Here is a 17,245-nt window from a genome sequence, read left to right on the forward strand (position 1 = left end):
ATGTGGATAATTCCATCTGAAGACGATGGACGAATCATGCGAGGTTTGTCGACGCGTGTGGAAGCGGCTGACTCACTGGTGCGAGGACTGTAAGCAGTAGGTTGGCAATCCAGACCGCTGCAGTCCAGACACGATATGAGATACCAGCGCATGCCCAAGGTAGTATGCGAGGAGTCCACCTTTCACGAGCAGGTAGGCCAAAGCTCCTGTACGTACGCGTGATTATTGACACAGGATCGATCGCGCCTATCAAAGTGAAAGTATTCTCACCGTCATGGTACATCACCGTTAGCAAATTACTGCGGGTCGCACCTGGAACTAAACAATACTGTAAGCCACGGAGGAGCGCCTGGGTCCTTACCGATATACGCGTACTAGCCAGCCGTTCCTGGTACCACTTCATAAATGTCAACGTGAAGATCGCTGATCATGTATAAGATTCATAAGCTGCTGTGGGCGGATACCGCCTGAGGAGAGAAGGCTTGATGCTCACCGATCTCGCCAAGGCACATGCCCACAAACGCAGGCCAGACCTCGGTATCGGCAGCAATGCATCCTGTCATGCGCATCATACTCTCCGGAGGGACTTGCGTCGCACGTGTGTAAGCATATGATGACCGTGGAGACAGAAGAAACTTCACATTGTACGTGGGCGCTCGATGTGTATACAACATAAAAGCAAAAGAGCTGCGTTGTGTTCAGAGAGGCCCAGAAAACGGAAACCATATCAATCACGAAAATCGAGGCGACACCCCCGCCCAACAGCCAGATGACGTACTTGCTCCACCCCCAGATGGCTCCTGTTCTAACAAGTAGGATGGCTAGGGAATGCCGCGATGGTTCGAGTTGAAAGTGTAACACGTCGTTGGTTCTCACCTTCGGAGCATAGCGTGCCGGCGAGGTATGTCCCTGTTCGAATATCATGACCTGTGACAGAACATACGCGAGCATCGCACTTACACGACAACACGTCCCAGCGTATCAAACATAGCTGTGAAGTAGTAGTGAGTGACGAGGTAGCTGTCGAGACGCATAATCACAACTGAGTTGTAGATTGCTTGTAACGTCGAAAGCCACTGATCGCCGTATATCAACAGTATTCCAGGCTGTTCTCCCTATGCTGGACGTACTTATCTGATCGATTATCTCTTCTGCAAACGGGAAAGTATTGGTTGAGAAAGAAAAGGAGGTTGAGGGCACTGCGTTCGGAAGCCCACACGAGAGCGACCTGTCCGGATTCCAATCAGTCCAGAGTAGCAAAATCCCTCATCAGAAGCTGCCTTACTTCTTCGGGGAGCGTAGAGAAGGCCTCCAAATCCTTGCGCGAGATGAGAATATGGGGGAGGCCGGTCAAAGAGACGTCCTCACCAAGAGAGTTGCCGAGGCGGCTTGAAAGAACCGGGTTGGCGAGTCCCTCATCTGAGGAGAATGTAAAGGCTTGCAACGCACCTTCAAAGTACTGGAAGCATTGTCGTAAGCACAGCTCAGAGATAGAGGCAAAGAAAAGCACCTTGTTGACTCTCACCAGGTAGAAGCCCCTGTCTCCTTGAATGGTAAAGGTATGCAAGAGGTCACTTGGCGTGCTCATGATCACAGCAGACGAGGAGCTCCGAGTAGCTGGTAACGTCCACCTTGTTTTTATCCTCTACATGATAGATGTCTGATCAGGTTCCAAGCTAAGAGACGTCGGTCTCTTGGGCACAATAGATGGGAACGGCGAGGTATGGAAACTGGCGATGACGCGACAGCCCTAAAAGTGAGTCAATCGGACAACGCGATACTTCTCTGTGCGACGCACTCGAAAACACTCACTGGAAGGTTGATTAGAAGCATTTCTAGGGGGCAAAATGATTAAAGGGCCTAGTGCTATGCGGCAGGCGTCGCGGCATGTCGTGAGCACTCGCTTCCTTAGGCTGAGCAACCCTATGATGCACTCCCCTCCGGCAAATCAGGACAAGGCTGATAGCGGGGAATGGTATGGACTGGAAGGGCAGTGTCGTTTCGCAGCTGTTGAACGTGAACGAAGGAAGGTGGCTGATTCCAGTCGTGTCCACGTCTCGTACATGAATGAAGTTGCCCGATCTGTCAATAGGAGCCCCTACAACTATGTCGCCATTGCATACCAAGCGCCCGCCACGCGTGCGTACTTAGACTTTGTGCCGCCCTCGTCGAGCGAGACAGAAAACAAGACAATGGTTTGCACCGACGACACCAGTACGCTCCTTGGTTCATCAAAGCCTAGCAGCGTCAAGACTTATACCGCATATCCCAACCAAGGTAGGTGAGAGTCCCAGACGAACATCCTTCCACCATTGCGTTTGTACTGATCTGCAGGCCAGTGTGCATTAGAACATAGAACATGGCGCATCGCGACCACTACGCACCTCACCTCAAGCGCGCCTTCAATGGATACTACACGCGCGTTCAGCTTGCAGACGGTGCGACCCTTGCCGGCATATTTTGCTGGGTGCGCAAGGCCCCGGAGCGCAAGAATCTCGTCCTCGTCTGCTACACGCCCTGTGTCCGATTGCCCACCGCGCCCCCATCGCAAGCCCCCTCAACTGCCACGCTCGCAGGCTCAAGCACGGGAAACACGACGCTGCTCGGGGACACGACCTCCAGTCTCCCGTACCCATGCGCGGACCCGCGCGCATTCAAGTACGAGTTTTACCCCGAGAACTTCGAACTGACCGTCGGGCCCATGCACCATCCGCACGCCAGCTTCACCATCAGCGCGCCCGGGGTGGGCCACATGAAGGTCACCGTGAACGAGGTCGAGTACTGCATCTCCGTCCCGGACCGCAACCTGCACGTCCACCTCACGCTCGACGCGCATGTCCCCTGGGACCCCGCGAAGCCGCGGCGCGGGCCGATGGGGCGCATCTTGCACTTGTCGTCGCTGCTCCCGCTGAACTGGCATGTGCGCTCGACGGCATCGCGCGCGACATACGCGGTGGCGCACCATGGGAATAAGGTGCGGGGCATCGGCTTGGCGCATGTGGAGAACAACTGGGGGGACTCATTCCCCACTGGGTGGATTTGGGCTCAGGTGTTCGACGCGCAGCCCCATGTAGACGCGAGCGGGAGCGTCTACGCGCCGATTGACAGTGAAGACGTCGCAGGGGAGCCAGGAGAGGACGAAGGCACACGATCGTTCGCCATGGCGGGAGGGCAGGCATTCATGGGCGTGCAGGCGTACCTGGTAGGTTACCACTCACTGAAATGCAACTGGGACTTCCGCCCGCCCGTTGCGATGGGCCTCGGGAGGCTCTCGCCCTTCATGCACGTCAGGCACGACAGCCGAAGCGGGGCAGTCGAGATCTGGCTCAGGACTTGGAGACGTTGCTTGGAGGTCGCGATCGAGGCGCCCCCAGAGACGTTCATTGGGATGTCGGCGCCCTTGCCCAAGGGTCACGAACCGGGCTTTGCGCGGGAGAGCTTCCAGGCGACCGTACGTGTGAAGGCGGAGAGATGGCGGTGGCCGTGGTCGCAGTGGGAGGTCGTTGATGAGGTCATGCTCGGACGCACAGCAGATGGTCTGAGCTGCGGGGCTCTCGAGTTCGGAGGTGCCTTCTACAAGGTTGGCGAGGATGTCGTGTAGATGCATAGAAGCTCCACCTATATCCTAGACTCGTCGCCGTCATCTTGCGAGTGTTTTCCCGCAGCACGCGAATGCGTCTAACACAGAGAGAAGTGTCCTGTTGGGGAGCAAGAACATAAGAACGCGGTGCATGTTGCCACAGTCCAAGCAACCGAGAACATGAGAACCCAAGGAACTGAACGCTACTCAATGACACCGCTATGAAACTATATTTGTACATTTGAGTGCTCACCTGTGTGGCTACTTTTTACTTCTTGTTTGTGCCTTACCGAGCATATTCTCAAAGGAAGCAGGCATGACTACCCGAGTTGCAGTAGGGCCTAGGAGTCGATACTAGGAGCACAACTTCGGTTTGACTGCGGGTCGGGATAGATCTGATTGGTTTGATTCGGATAGTGGCGGATCTGAGCGATTGCAAATAAGCGCCTAAAGTATCGTCCTTGCTAAGCGTATGTCAAGCTTCATCTCCTTAGATGCGAGCTATCACAGAATCTGACTGACTTATAACTTCATTGTAAAGCAGTAATACATATTTATACCCGTGATCACGACAATATTGATGTCGTCAATGGGCGGGGCACGGTTCACTTCAGTGTGAATGACTGATGTAGCCGAGAGTAGCCGAGCGGCTAGATCGGTTCACCTCCATCAAGCTTCCGCGTGTCGTCGTCCAGCCCCAAGGTTCTGCATCGCAATCCTGGTCATAAGTATTAGCCAATCTCCCAAAGGCCAGATGCCCCCTAAGCAGAAGATGTTGGATTGCAAAACTACAGACTGGGAGTTAAACATGGTAGAAATCCAGGTTTGCCATTCTGCCATTTGCCGGAGGCCAAAACTATTCTGCCCTGTACACTAGGGGAGGACGACTGTGGGCCGGAGATTGGCTGTCACCGAACTAAGAGACTCGAACGAGGGCGTCCGAGTCATCTGGTGTCGGTATGTACACGCTGACTGTCTGATGGCAAACACCAGCAGCCCTAGCACCAACAGCATGAACAGGCAGCACTTGTCTCCATGTCGAGCTCAGGCGTCGGCGCCCGCACCACAGCCACTCGCTCGATAAGACTCGGACGGGAAGGGTAGTATCGACGGTTTCGTACGTAGCGAGAAGCAGCTCTCCCAACGTACAATGATTGTCAACCATCGCAGTATGTGTCTCGAGCAGCAGGCGAGGATGGCGGACTACCTTTGGGATCCACTTAGTACCTTGACTCGAAGCTTAAGGCCCTGTTCGGCAAAGAGTACGAGTTCGATTACCGGTACTTCATGCCGCTCATATACGGCAGGAAAAAGGGAGCTCGTCTCCGTTATCGATTATGGCAACTCTTACTCGAATTCGTTCGCCGAATAGGGCCTATGGCTTCACTCACCAGGACCAAAACAAGAGCAGATGGAGTTATATTGTGGATCGCGGCTCACCCAGCATCACTGATTGCGATAGCAGCCAGGGTCGCCTGCAGTTGCCACCAGCTGCGGCACGCTACGGTCTATTCTCCGTTCTCGGGAGGGGAGCTTGGGTGAGTCCGGTCGGAAAAGGGGATACCCTATAAATACGGTGTTTTCATCGGGAACTCAGGTAGTAACATCAGATGCTCTCTTCTACTCAGCGACCACAAGTTCTAACGATGCCTGGCACCATTTTGAAGCGAAAAGTCGGCGAGGCGACCTTCTCCGCCATTGGCTATGGCGCGATGGGATTAGCTGTAGGCTATGGGCACCCCCTGCCCCTCGAGGAGGCTCTTAAGGTAAGCATAGCTGCACATTTCCGTGGACTATCCCCTAACACCCAATGGCGTGTCCAGGTTCTCGATGGCGTGTACGCGAGTGGGATAACACACTGGGATACTGCGGATGCTTATGGAGACAACGAATACGTTATCGGACAGTGGTGAGTTCACCTTATCACCAGAACGCTCCATACTGGTTCCTGAATTTTGCGTGCAGGTTCAAGCATACGGGAAAGCGAAATGAGATCTTCCTAGCTACCAAGTTCGGCTTGGGTCACTACTGGGAGGGCGACGAGACTCGTACCATCAACGGCGACCCTGACTACGTCCCGAAGGCAGTCCAGAGGTCCTTGGAACAGCTCGGCGTGGAATACGTCGATCTGTTGTACTTGCACAGGTACGCTTGCACTCTGCGGCTGAGGATATACAGACGCGTAAGACATAAATCGCAGGGCCGATGCTAGCGTACCAATCGAACTGTCTGTCAAGGCGATGGCAGAGCAGGTGAAGTGATCATCGACGTTTTTCCAGATTCTGCGTACTGAAGTAGAGCTGACGATCATCTCGCTGCAGAGCAGGCAAGGCGAAATACCTCGGTCTCTCCGAGGTCAGCGCGGACACTCTCCGTCGTGCGCACGCCGTACACCCTATTGCGGCCGTCCAAGTCGAGTACTCGCCCTTCACGACCGATATCGAGGATGAGAAGATCGGTCTTTTGAAGGCTGCCCGCGAGCTCGGGGTCAAGATCGTGGCCTACGGAGCCCTCGGACGCGGACTTCTCACTGGCAAATATGTGAGAATATCGAAGTTGAATGGCACTTTCTGCCAGGACGGTTTTGCTGAGCCATGTCACAGAGAGATCCTGAGCAGTTCCCTCCAAACGACTTCCGTAGGCTGATCCCGCGGTTCTCGAAGGAGAACTTCCCGAACATTCTCAAGATTGCAGAGGGCCTCAAGAAAGTCGGAGAGAAGTACGGCGCTTCATCTGGCCAGGTCGCTCTTGCTTGGGTACTCGCACAAGGAGAGGACGTCATCCCTATCGTTGGCACGACAAAACTCGACGTGAGTGTCTCGCGCTTCGGATACCCTGACCAGTGAGTTGAACATATCGTATGCAGAACTTGAAGGAGAACCTGGGCGCACATGATGTAAAGCTGAGCCCCGAAGACGTCGCGGAAGTGCGCCGCCTTGCGGACGAGGCGTCGATTCCTGGCGACCGGTACCCCGCATTCCTGTTACAGACGCTCTTCGTCGATACTCCTGCTCTTCAACAATGAACAACTGGACGTGTGTGTTAGATGCAGACTGGTGTAGCACACTGTACACAGCATTGGCACTGTCGTGAACAATTCTAATCCTCAGAGCCAGAGATTGAACGTCTGCTGCCCGGTGACGTCCGCCCCGAATGGGAAGTCGCCTTTGCCGACCTGCACAGGCGTGCTGATGCTGAACGCGGTCCGGGCGAGGTTGTAGCGTGAGGCGATGTCGTGGCGGTCTATGCGCGCGGCTGCGGCGCTACATAGTGCGAAGAGAAGGGAGTGGGACTACTGGAGTCGAAGTCTGTAAATCCTTAGAGCAGTCTCGTGAGGTCAGAGATGAGAATGTGTTGATCTTCTTGCTACAGGTGACTTCCTGCTGGCGGTCCCGGCAGCAGCAGATCGGAGAAGATTGAGTATGTGGCCCCGCCATGCGCAATTGTCGGGCATGAGTGAGACTTGAGGGTCATGCGATATCCTGGAATGTATCGCGATGAAATACGGAGACCGTCCCTAAGTATGATAGCGACGTCGACGCCCCCTGTTGTCTGTCCTTGAGGCGCGTCACACTGGCACCTTTGTGTTGACGACGCCGAGAATGACAGTTCCATATTCAAGAGGCTGAAGCTGTGGTGGTGGCAGTTCTACACATGCTCGGTAATTCACAACGAAGGAGTCAGAGGAACGTCCAAAGCAGCTGTTCCCTCGAATGTCCATATCCGCCTCGGGGCGTCAGCCTGAGACGGCGCTTGCTGACTCACCCAGCGGTGCAATGACGTCGACCCGACGCGCAAGTTCAGCGGATATCAACGGTTTCCGTGTCGCCTGAGTCGTCGAAGGACACCACGTCTGGCAGGTTTGGACCGTAAGTAGCAAGAGACAACGCCATCGGATTCAAAACATGGCAGTATTCGTAATCGAGCAGCAAATGACGGTCGCGTGCGGCCATCTTAGCTTGAAGCTTGACTCACCATCCACCCATCCCCCGCTCCTCTGTTCTCCGTTCGGAGAACCTTCAAGATAGTAAAGGGAAGAAGAAGGTTGGTTGAGTCCGTTCGGAAAATGTCGCTCCGTTTAAATACGGTGGTCCCGTCATACAACGGACCCCCACGCAGTAACATCGATCTCTCTTCTTCCCAGTGGTTACAAGCCGCAACTATGTCTAGCACCAGAACTATTGGTAATGCCACCTTCGCTGCTATTGGGTATGGCGCGATGGGAATAGCTACCGCCTATGGGACTCCCCTCCCTCTCGAGGAGCGCCTGAAGGTGAGAATGGCTACACATTCCCCTGGACTATTCCCTCATCCCCATTGTTGTATCCAGGTTCTCGATGGCGTATACGCGAATGGGATAACACACTGGGACACCTCGGATAGCTATCGCGACAGCGAATTCACCATCGGACAGTGGTAAGCTGCTCTCTTTCCGACCGGCCCGCTCATTGATTGCAGCTTATCACCTCTGCAGGTTCAAGCGCACAGGAAAGCGAAACGAGATCTTTCTAGCTACGAAGTTCGGTTTGGGTCGCCACTGGGATGGCGACGAGAACCGTACAGTCAACGGCGACCCTGCCTACGTCCCGAAGGCCATTCAGCGATCCTTGGAGCAACTCGGTGTTGAGTATGTTGATCTGTGGTACTTGCACAGGTGTGTTTCCACGCGGCAGCGGAGAGCTCTACATCGCTCAAGGTGCATATCACAGGGCCGATACTAACGTGCCAATTGAACTCACTGTGAAGGCGATGGCAGAGCAAGTGAAGTCAGCATCGACATGATAACAACTACATAGCTGGGTAAACTGATGGCCGTCTCGCTGCAGGGCAGGCAAGGTCAAGTACCTTGGCCTCTCCGAGGTCAGCGCGGACACTCTCCGTCGTGCGTACGCCGTACACCCTATTTCAGTCGTCCAAGTCGAGTACTCGCCCTTCACGACCGAGATCGAGGACGAGACGATTAGCCTTCTGAAAACTGCCCGCGAGCTCGGGGTCAAGATTGTCGCCTACGGAGCGCTCGGACGTGGACTTCTCACTGGCAAATATGTAAGAATATCCAAGTCGAATGGCTCCTTCTGCCGCGAGGGTTTTTGCTGAGCCATGTCACAGACGGATCCAGAGCAGTTCCCTCCAAACGATTTCCGTAGGCTGATCCCGCGGTTCTCGAAGGAGAACTTCCCGAGCATTCTCAAGATCGCCGAAGGCTTGAAGAAAGTCGGGGAGAAATACGGGGCCTCGTCTGGCCAGGTCGCTCTTTCTTGGGTGCTCGCCCAAGGAGATGATATTATCCCTATCGTGGGCACGACGAAGCTCGACGTGAGTCTCTCACACTCAGGATACCTTGATAAGTGTCTCAACAGTCCTTGCTGTGCAGAACCTGAAGGAGAACCTGGGCGCATACGATGTGAAGCTGAGCCTGGAGGACGTTGCGGAAGTGCGCCGCCTTGCGGACGGGGCCTCGATTCCTGGCGACCGATACCCGGCATACCTGTTCCACACCCTGTTTGCCGATACCCCTGCTATTCAACATTAAGAAAGTGGATGTCTGAACAGGTCTCATGATGGGACCGTACGATGTGGGGTATAGTGTGAGATTACTACTTGCGCTATCATATAGCTAGCATACACCACCATGATCTTAAGAACTAAATCAAAGAGTGCGTTCCCGTGACCGAATATTCCTATCTTCACTCCTGATGCTTTGTTCCGCGTCGTGCCGTCGTCCTGAGCTTATAAGACGATAGGTTCTGTGCCGGCTTACGGACGGACCTGCCATCGCCGAGTTGCTACCCACGCCTTCGACCGGCGTCGGTTAGCAATCACGGTCGTCGACAAGATTCCATTCCGCTCTCACTTCTTCCTTCGTGCCGTCATGGTTACATAACGCGGTGAACTGCATTCAGGCCCTCCGCTCGTGTCCGAGAAAAACAATCCCGCGTGAGGATGTTCCAACGGTTGCCGGCTTACCGCACACAGTGCATGGCAGCCATGGCAATGACCTTAGTTTGGTCGAGATACGCGTCGCTCGCGGGATATATCAGGAGGTGTATGCGGACTCGAGACGTCATTCTTATTGTATGCAAATTCAGCCATTGATCCGCATCGACTAGCCTATGAAAAGGTGAAACCACTCGTGGTTGTCCAGAAGCGCCCAAGAGTCCGCATCGCGTGCAGTCTGCAGAACAAATTGGCTCAACGGCGAAAGACGACGGACGAGTAGCTCTACGGCGTCATTGCGAGTGAACGGGGTAGTGCGGGAGTCTGCGCCCTCTGAGCTGACGATGCTTCGTGGAAAGCAATCGACCGTGCGGAACTCGGTGACGTTAACGTTGTGCCCTGAAAATAGTTCGAACGATTGGTTACGCACACAGGGGCCGGGTGAGAAGTGGGGTGTTTGGTGTGTACATTTTTTAGAGCGAAGCTCAGGGCCTCGTGCGTGTGCAATTGCAGACCTAATGCGAATGTGATGGAAGTCATATGCATGCACGTTACGCGGGGTATGAGCCTGTAATATGCATGTGTGGTAGTGGTGCACCCACCGATCGCGGACACCTAGACGATAGGAACACAATCGTTATCATAGCTTCTCCACACAGTGGGAAGTGAATAGTCGTGTGTTGGTTCGGATGCCAGCACTGAAACTGCCACAGTGCGCAATGCAATCGCGGTCTCGGCAGGGAACCTAGCGGACTACGAAAAAAGGAGCGAACAGAACAACGTCATCGAGATATGCAGAGTTGTATGGTGGCTATCTGAGCCCGGAATGATGAACGATACTGACCGACGCGTCGACGTTAGTGCGGTGCCGCAAATTATTGAAGTCTCGAGTGGGAGCTCGCGGTTAGTACTCAAGACACCCTCAGAGTCCGCGATCGCTGAGCAGTTTAGACCGCGATCACGTTACACTCCAGGAGTCCTGATCGTTCAAAGAGAAGTTGAGGTAGCGTGTTGCACCAATGCGAGATGAGGGGAAGAAGGCCGTCCGGATTGGTGACTATGATTGCCAACTTGACTTGCTATCGAGGCCTAGATACAAGTAATCACAGCCACCAGCTGGCTCGGCTATCGGGACATTGTACCAATGTGGATTTAAAGGTTACCCTGCTCTGCTAATTCCCTTGGACGTCGGCCTCCACGACAAAGTGTACTCAGCCGGGCTGCGGCCTGCACGGAACAGTCAACTTTTAGCAGCACTTGTTGCCAACGTGGGTTTACGTACCTGATGTTCCCACTACCCAGAGAGATTTGTAGAGGGGACCAGTCGTAAAACCAAAATACAGGGCAGGGTATGTAGTAGTCCCGCTGCTCGTCGCTGGGTACCGTTGTGATGCTGGCGCTGCGAAGACGTTCTGGTGTTCATGATACGTGGAAACGCACCTAAGATTAGACGGAAAATCTGTCCGAGTTTGGCAGTCACTTCACCTTGAGTGCGGGAATGCCAAGAGAGAAGTCTACCTGAAGTGGTGCACGCCGCTGCTTCCCGCGCAATGGTACATTGACGTCTTCCTCGACGTCGTCCTATTGGTGATTTACATGCGGAATGGGGACTGCCAGCGTCGCTGAAGCGTGCGTATCGAGCTGAGAACTCGCCTAAGCTCTCGAAATTGTCTTCAGGAGGTCCATGGTAGCTCTGTGCTGTCTACCGCAAGAGCTCTAGATCCCCGATTGAGAGCATGCATACTGCAACGGAAAGGTGGACTCAAGGGGTCGTCGCAGAAGTCCGCGCTATTCCCGCGCTGACGAGCGTCCGGGCTGGGGCGGCAACGTCAAATTGTGATCGCGAGACATGTTTGAATGTAGGCATCATTTGCATTTGCAGGCGACGTCCACAAAACCAGACGCCTCCAACACGGGCCTCGGGTTGTCTGAGCGGGTCGTGGCAGAAACACCGGGCGTATACCTCCGTCTGCGTCTGGACCGATATCCGTCAGCGGCTGACAGACTGGCGCGCGCGAAAGAGACGAGGACACAGGTTCACGCCACATTCTGGGCAGGCGCAAGGTACATTAGTAGCCCCTAAGTACAGTACTGGAATAGCAAGTACGGACACGGTACGACGCGAAAAGCTGAGGGCGAGCATTTGCCAAGACGGTCTAGAGCTTGTCATCAGGCGAAGGAGCGTAAGGCGTCCCGGTTCGGAGAGGACTTTGAGAAGAAGTGGCACTGTGTCCTCCTGACGCACATACCACGCGTTGCCGAAGGTGCGAGCGGAGGGTGCATGCGGGAAATTGGCGGAGCACAAAGTGGACAGAAATGGCACACGATAGCAGAAAATTCCCAGTGAATCCTTCGGGGGCGAGAGACGGCTGGAGAGGAGCTCGCTACAGCTCGCAGGCACTGGTTTCGAGGTATCTAGAGCGGTCGTAAGAACGACTGAATGCGGCGGGGGAAATGTGCAGTGGGAGGACAGCTGAATGGCGGATGACCGTCGCAGGCGGCGGCCCCGGTCGGCGCCTTTGTCGCGGGCTGTCTGACGGTGGGAAGGGCCGACCTCCTCCTGCCACCAGCGCGGCCTGCCCTCCTCTGTCTCCCCTTCCCTTCCATTCTTTCCTTCCTAGACATCCTCCTCGCCGTCCTCGACGTCCTCGTCGCCGACGCTCACCGCCTCCAATCACCCCGTCATGTCCAGTCCATGGCCGTCTACCACGGACGCGCCTGAGCCCCGGTCAGGCGCGACGACCCCGGAGGAGTACCCCTCTCAGCCTCGCACTCCCCATACCTCCACCTTCGAGTCGCCTCTCCTCTCTCCTGAGGCAAGAGAGCAGGCCTCCTTCTCCTCCAAGCAGCGGTCGTCATCGGTATTGGGCAACGGCTATGTCTCCGTCTCCTCCCCGCTCAACCCCAACTCCGCCGGCATTCGCTCACGGCCCGCCTCGCGAGGGAGCACGTATTTCAATCGCATCGCATCAGAGGAGTCGCAGGCTCTCGCTGCGCAATTTGGGCACCTAGGCGGCGGGCAGCGCGGCTCTATGGTCCTCTACCGCCTCGCGTCCGACGACGACGGCGGCTCTCTTGCACCTCCGAAGGCGTTCGCGAATAACCGGGACTCCGTCGTCTCTTCATCGGGCGACTCTGTCTTCTCGCTCTCGTCCGACTCGCGGTTCCCGACAGGGCAAACAACACTCGGGCGAGGCTTCGTACCGTACGCGTACGACCCCGATGTCGAGAAGGACTTCCCCGACGACGACGACGACCTCCTCCACACGCCAGAATTCGGCCGTGACAAGCATTCATACTGGTCCTGGCGAGGGATATTAAATATCGGGGTCATTATATTGCTTCTCCTCGCTCTGTTGACGCTTTTCATCTGCTATCCGCTTGTCGACTTTTACCGTAACGAAGCACGGAATCTGGCCATTACGGCAAATACCCACATCAACTCGACCGGACAAGTGCCGAAAACAGTAGCAGAGTAAGCTCTACCCTCAATTCGCGCCCTTGTCCTGCACCGTAACACACTTTCGCACGTAGGTTTGCGATGCCACAACTCATCGACCCCGACACGCCCGACTCAGCCAAGACGCGTACCGGTTTCGACAACCAGGCTTACGAGCTCGTCTTCTCGGACGAGTTCAATGTGGACGGACGGACGTTCTACCCAGGGGACGATCCCTTTTGGGAAGCGGCCGATCTCTGGTACGGCTCGACGGGGGATCAAGAATGGTACGACCCGAAGCAGGTGTACACCCAGAACGGCGCTCTACAGATCGTCATGGACTCTGTGACGGACGAAACCATCAACCATGGGCTGCCGTACCGGAGCGGTATGCTGCAGAGCTGGAACAAGTTTTGCTTCACCAGCGGGTACATCGAGGTCTCGGTCACGCTCCCGGGGCCAGATTCGAACGCCAAGGGTTACGTGAGTTGATCGTCCCTAGCGAAGGGGTTTCGTATGATCAGGAGTGCTGACGGTACCAATGTCCAGTGGCCTGGTGCGTGGACGATGGGTAACCTTGGCCGGCCAGGATACAGGGCAACGACGGATGGGACGTGGCCGTACTCGTAAGCACTACTGCTAGTTCTCTTCTTTCTGCCCCTATCGAGCCTCTGGCCACTAGGTATGATGCGTGCGACGTTGGCACGTTCCCCAATCAGACCTATGCCAATCATTCCGGGCCTGCAGCAGCGCTCGACTCGGAAGCTTCGAAGGAGAAGTACAACTTCGAGCTTTCGTGGCTACCAGGACAGCGTCTCTCGTACGTACCCCTCCTCACTTCGTCGTCATCGGGCATTCATAGGATTTCTGACCTTCACGCTTCTCAGTGCGTGCACGTGCTCCGGAGAGGACCACCCTGGCCCAAGCACGTCCAAGGGTCGGGGCGTGCCCGAGATTGATATCCTCGAGGTCGAGCGGAACAAGACGGCGGGGTCTACTGGCCAAGTTGTGTCACAGTCGGCGCAATTTGCGCCGTTTACGCATGACTACACCTACGGAAACGATACCGAGAATGAGTGGTGGATCTACGACCCATCTATCACTCGCCCTAACGACTACAAGGGCTCTGCGATGTGAGTCTCGAGGCACCGCGGCGTGCAGGATTGCCGTACTGACTGCCAGGTGTAATCCAGCCAGCAGGCAGTGTCGGCGTTGACGAACCTGCCCGATGACATGTTCCAGGGCTCGGGCGCGAACTTCAAGACGCTCGGGTTCGAGTACTGGGCGAATCCCAACAAGCGCGACGAGGGCTTCATTACTTGGCAGTCCAACGGCCAGTCCACCGTCCGCATGGGCGCGTCCGCGATGGCACCCGATCCGGACACCGAAGTATCGCAGCGGCTTGTTCCGGAGGAACCCATGGTGCGTAGTGGCCTGTGCTCTCTCCCTGTCGCTCTCGCTCACTTTCCGCGTTCTGTAGTCCATCATCTTGAACTTGGGTATCTCCTGTGAGTGCAGGCGTCCCGTCTCTCGTGATAGATCCTCGCTGACTGAGCGATATCAGCTAACTGGCAACCCATCGACTTGACTACAATGGTCTTCCCTGCGATAATGCAGGTCGATTACGTGCGCGTGTATCAGAGGAAAGGGCAGACGAACATCGGCTGCGATCCTCCGGATTACCCCACGAAGGACTACATCGCCAACCACCTTGAAGCCTATTCCAGTACGTACTATCATGCTACTCGCCATTGAGATTCAATCCTTACGCACCCATACCTCACAGATCCCAACCTGACGTTCTGGTCACAACCACAACCCGTTGGTGCAGGGTACTCATGGCCCAAAAACTCCGCGGTATGTCACTCTATTGATCATTTTACAGACTTTGAGCGCTGAGGTTGATTTTTTCAGCTGAACGGTTGTTAGCGTGGGTGCGTACAACGATCAGAAGCTCGACTCCCCTTGTGTCATCCTCTGGACATTTACCAGTAACGTAAGAGTAACAATATCGCCTCTGTCATGACCCAGCTGCATCCGCTCTTGTCTGTACATCCGCTCGTTCTCCCTCTCCGGATCCGTCACGTGTGCTTATGCGGGTTCCCCTCCGATGCTCCCTCCCATACCTGGATGGTCGCGCTCTGCCCTCCCCAGATGCGTTCCATTCCTCCCCCAACACTCTGCTTCGTCTACCCCGCCTCTCTCCAGCTCCTTCCCTCGCACCCCTCCTCTCACCGTCCTCATCCCGCCGCATTTATCCATGCAGCACCACATCGGATCCGGGTCAGCCGTCGGGAGCTATCCTTAGGACTCTTTAACGCTGTCACGTTCATTCTCTGGTCATATCATTACTTTGCTGTCATTCCGCCTCTATTCCTAATCAGCTAATGCGGACGTTCATCCACGACATTTTTTGTTAGCGCGCACACGCATATGCATCTCTTACGTCTCCACCTTCACGGTCAATGTGCAATCTCCACATACCATACGTATACTACTTGGGTCTTCATTATCTTCATTCGCCGCCCCCCCCCCCTCCACCGGGCCACTGCTCCACGTTCACTTGGTAACCTGGTTGTTCGGTCTTTTTCGTACGGTAGTTGGTCCTACTAAACGCGCGATTGCTGTCGTGTATAGTTCAGGTGGTCGTCCGCCCCCGCGCTTCGCCGCGGCCGCGGCCACCACACGCCCTATCAGGGTCGATGGGTGCCTACCCTCTCCTTCGATATCCGACAGTCGGCGCACCCAGGGAGGCAGTCCCGGGTGTTCCTGCTGCGTACGCACCTGTATGTATTTTACAAAGTACTCGGGACCCCGTCACTATCGTAGAGCATCGTTCCTCGCTGTCGAATCCTCTCCCTTCTTCCGCTCTTGCGCATGCGTTTGTGCTTGTAGGCCTGCGGATCCGATCAACTCAGGGAGGCGCAGCTGTCTGGGCTGACCGGGACGGCTGTGGTGCAGGTGACACTGCGTGCCCAAGTGACCGGAGTAAGTGAGGGGTTATACCGCACTTATTGCGCTTTACTACCTTAAGCGGGGGCAAGGTCGGGACCTAATCAAAGGTCGTCGTTGATCCAACTTCTGAGAAGTCGACCAAAAGGCTACAGAAAGACGACGCCGTGGCCAAGGCCATTGATGCTTGTGCCAGTGCGCCTACCTCCCACTGCGGCTCAAAACAAATTGGGCCAAACAGTTGGACTTGGGTGCGGTCGCGGGACTCGCGATCGTTGGTGCGACTGCTCCTTGTGCTTATCTTGGGGGGCATCTCTAGTCTTGCACTTTCGGAGGGCTTGTCTAGCTTGCGTCTGCTGCTGTCTATGAGAGTTTATACTGGCAGGCTTGGGTTTCTCTGGGCTCTGCGTGCTCAGGGGCTACTACTGGTCGCTGCTGGGATTCTACAACTAATTCCTTTTCTCTCCTCTAGCTCCTACCATAGCATGAATACGACGTCTTCGGGGCCCAGGTTTGTAACTAAGAACTCGAGCCATTCCGTGTAGTCGCCCATAAGTACTTGTAATCTAACGTAATGGGAGATGCTACCTGCACTGTTCTTGGAGCCGTCGATGTTGTAGAGGGGGATGTCTCTAGCTAGCCTATGTAAATAGACGTTGTTCTTCTCTACGAAACAGTGACTGATGAAAAGGGCCGTTGCCCCACTGTCTATCATAGCTGCGGAACGTACACTACGGTTTCTGCCTTTAAGTATCACACTGACGCGGAAATGTGAGCTAGACGGGTTTAATTCGGGAATGATACACGAACTAACACTATCATACAGGCAGGGGTCAGGGATCTGGGGAGGTGAAGAGTCCGTACTCGTACTGGAGGGCGCCGCTGCGGCAGCTTTCACACGCGCCCGCTCTAAAAAGACTTCTGCAGAGAGGCAAGCTGGTCCGCGAGGGCCTTCTGCTACTCCATGAGCTGCGCGATGAGGGCGTTGGTTGCTCCGGCGTCCGCAGACGTGGACATCGATGCTGCGACCTGGAGTTCCTCGGGTCCCTCCTCTGTTGCAGCGAGCTTCTGCGAGCGGGGCTTCTTCAGGAACTTGTCCATGCACACTGTCTCGCGGTGCCCTACACGGCGACAGTAACTGCAGATGTCCCGATCATGGCCTCCGTCCTTCTTGACGTGCACCGTAGACCCGCAACTGTAGCACTTGCCGCGCATGAGGCGGTTGAACTCTTCGCGCGTACGGGTCGCGTTGATGTCCATTGCATTTGGGTCTCTGGCAGGCGGTGTGAAGGGGGTGTGTGCAGCGGTACGGCCGGCTTGGTCGCTGTGGTGGTGGT

At 55.4% G+C, this 17,245-nt stretch overlaps 5 protein-coding genes across 5 annotated transcripts; 4 read left to right on the forward strand and 1 right to left on the reverse strand.

The window, feature by feature from the left end:
* Positions 1–956: 956 nt before the first annotated feature.
* On the reverse strand, positions 957–1,588 carry DICSQDRAFT_174623 (uncharacterized protein; the record flags this gene model as incomplete). Its single annotated transcript, XM_007370474.1, has 4 exons — positions 957–1,076; positions 1,160–1,228; positions 1,286–1,459; positions 1,526–1,588. The coding sequence occupies 4 exons, from the start codon at positions 1,586–1,588 to the stop codon at positions 957–959; spliced, it is 426 nt and encodes a 141-aa protein (XP_007370536.1).
* A 771-nt stretch (positions 1,589–2,359) lies between these two features.
* Positions 2,360–3,601, forward strand: DICSQDRAFT_174624 (uncharacterized protein; the record flags this gene model as incomplete). The annotated part of the gene is made up of 1 exon (XM_007370475.1): positions 2,360–3,601. One exon carries the CDS (start codon positions 2,360–2,362, stop codon positions 3,599–3,601), a length of 1,242 nt encoding a protein of 413 aa, XP_007370537.1.
* A 1,625-nt stretch (positions 3,602–5,226) lies between these two features.
* Positions 5,227–6,605, forward strand: DICSQDRAFT_70905 (Aldo/keto reductase; the record flags this gene model as incomplete). Its single annotated transcript, XM_007370476.1, has 7 exons — positions 5,227–5,346; positions 5,404–5,489; positions 5,546–5,725; positions 5,781–5,837; positions 5,902–6,121; positions 6,184–6,390; positions 6,447–6,605. 7 exons carry the CDS (start codon positions 5,227–5,229, stop codon positions 6,603–6,605), a joined length of 1,029 nt encoding a protein of 342 aa, XP_007370538.1.
* Positions 6,606–7,742: 1,137 nt separating this feature from the next.
* Positions 7,743–9,113, forward strand: DICSQDRAFT_174626 (Aldo/keto reductase; the record flags this gene model as incomplete). Its single annotated transcript, XM_007370477.1, has 7 exons — positions 7,743–7,853; positions 7,911–7,996; positions 8,055–8,234; positions 8,290–8,346; positions 8,407–8,626; positions 8,690–8,896; positions 8,955–9,113. The coding sequence occupies 7 exons, from the start codon at positions 7,743–7,745 to the stop codon at positions 9,111–9,113; spliced, it is 1,020 nt and encodes a 339-aa protein (XP_007370539.1).
* A 3,436-nt stretch (positions 9,114–12,549) lies between these two features.
* DICSQDRAFT_70860 (beta-glucan synthesis-associated) lies at positions 12,550–14,855 on the forward strand (the record flags this gene model as incomplete). Its single annotated transcript, XM_007370478.1, has 9 exons — positions 12,550–12,992; positions 13,052–13,439; positions 13,506–13,582; positions 13,639–13,776; positions 13,844–14,089; positions 14,150–14,378; positions 14,437–14,464; positions 14,521–14,682; positions 14,743–14,855. The coding sequence occupies 9 exons, from the start codon at positions 12,550–12,552 to the stop codon at positions 14,853–14,855; spliced, it is 1,824 nt and encodes a 607-aa protein (XP_007370540.1).
* Between the last annotated feature and the right edge of the window lie 2,390 nt (positions 14,856–17,245).

The sequence above is a fragment of the Dichomitus squalens genome (assembly GCF_000275845.1).
Source record: "Dichomitus squalens LYAD-421 SS1 unplaced genomic scaffold DICSQscaffold_68, whole genome shotgun sequence".
Taxonomy (NCBI): domain Eukaryota; kingdom Fungi; phylum Basidiomycota; class Agaricomycetes; order Polyporales; family Polyporaceae; genus Dichomitus; species Dichomitus squalens.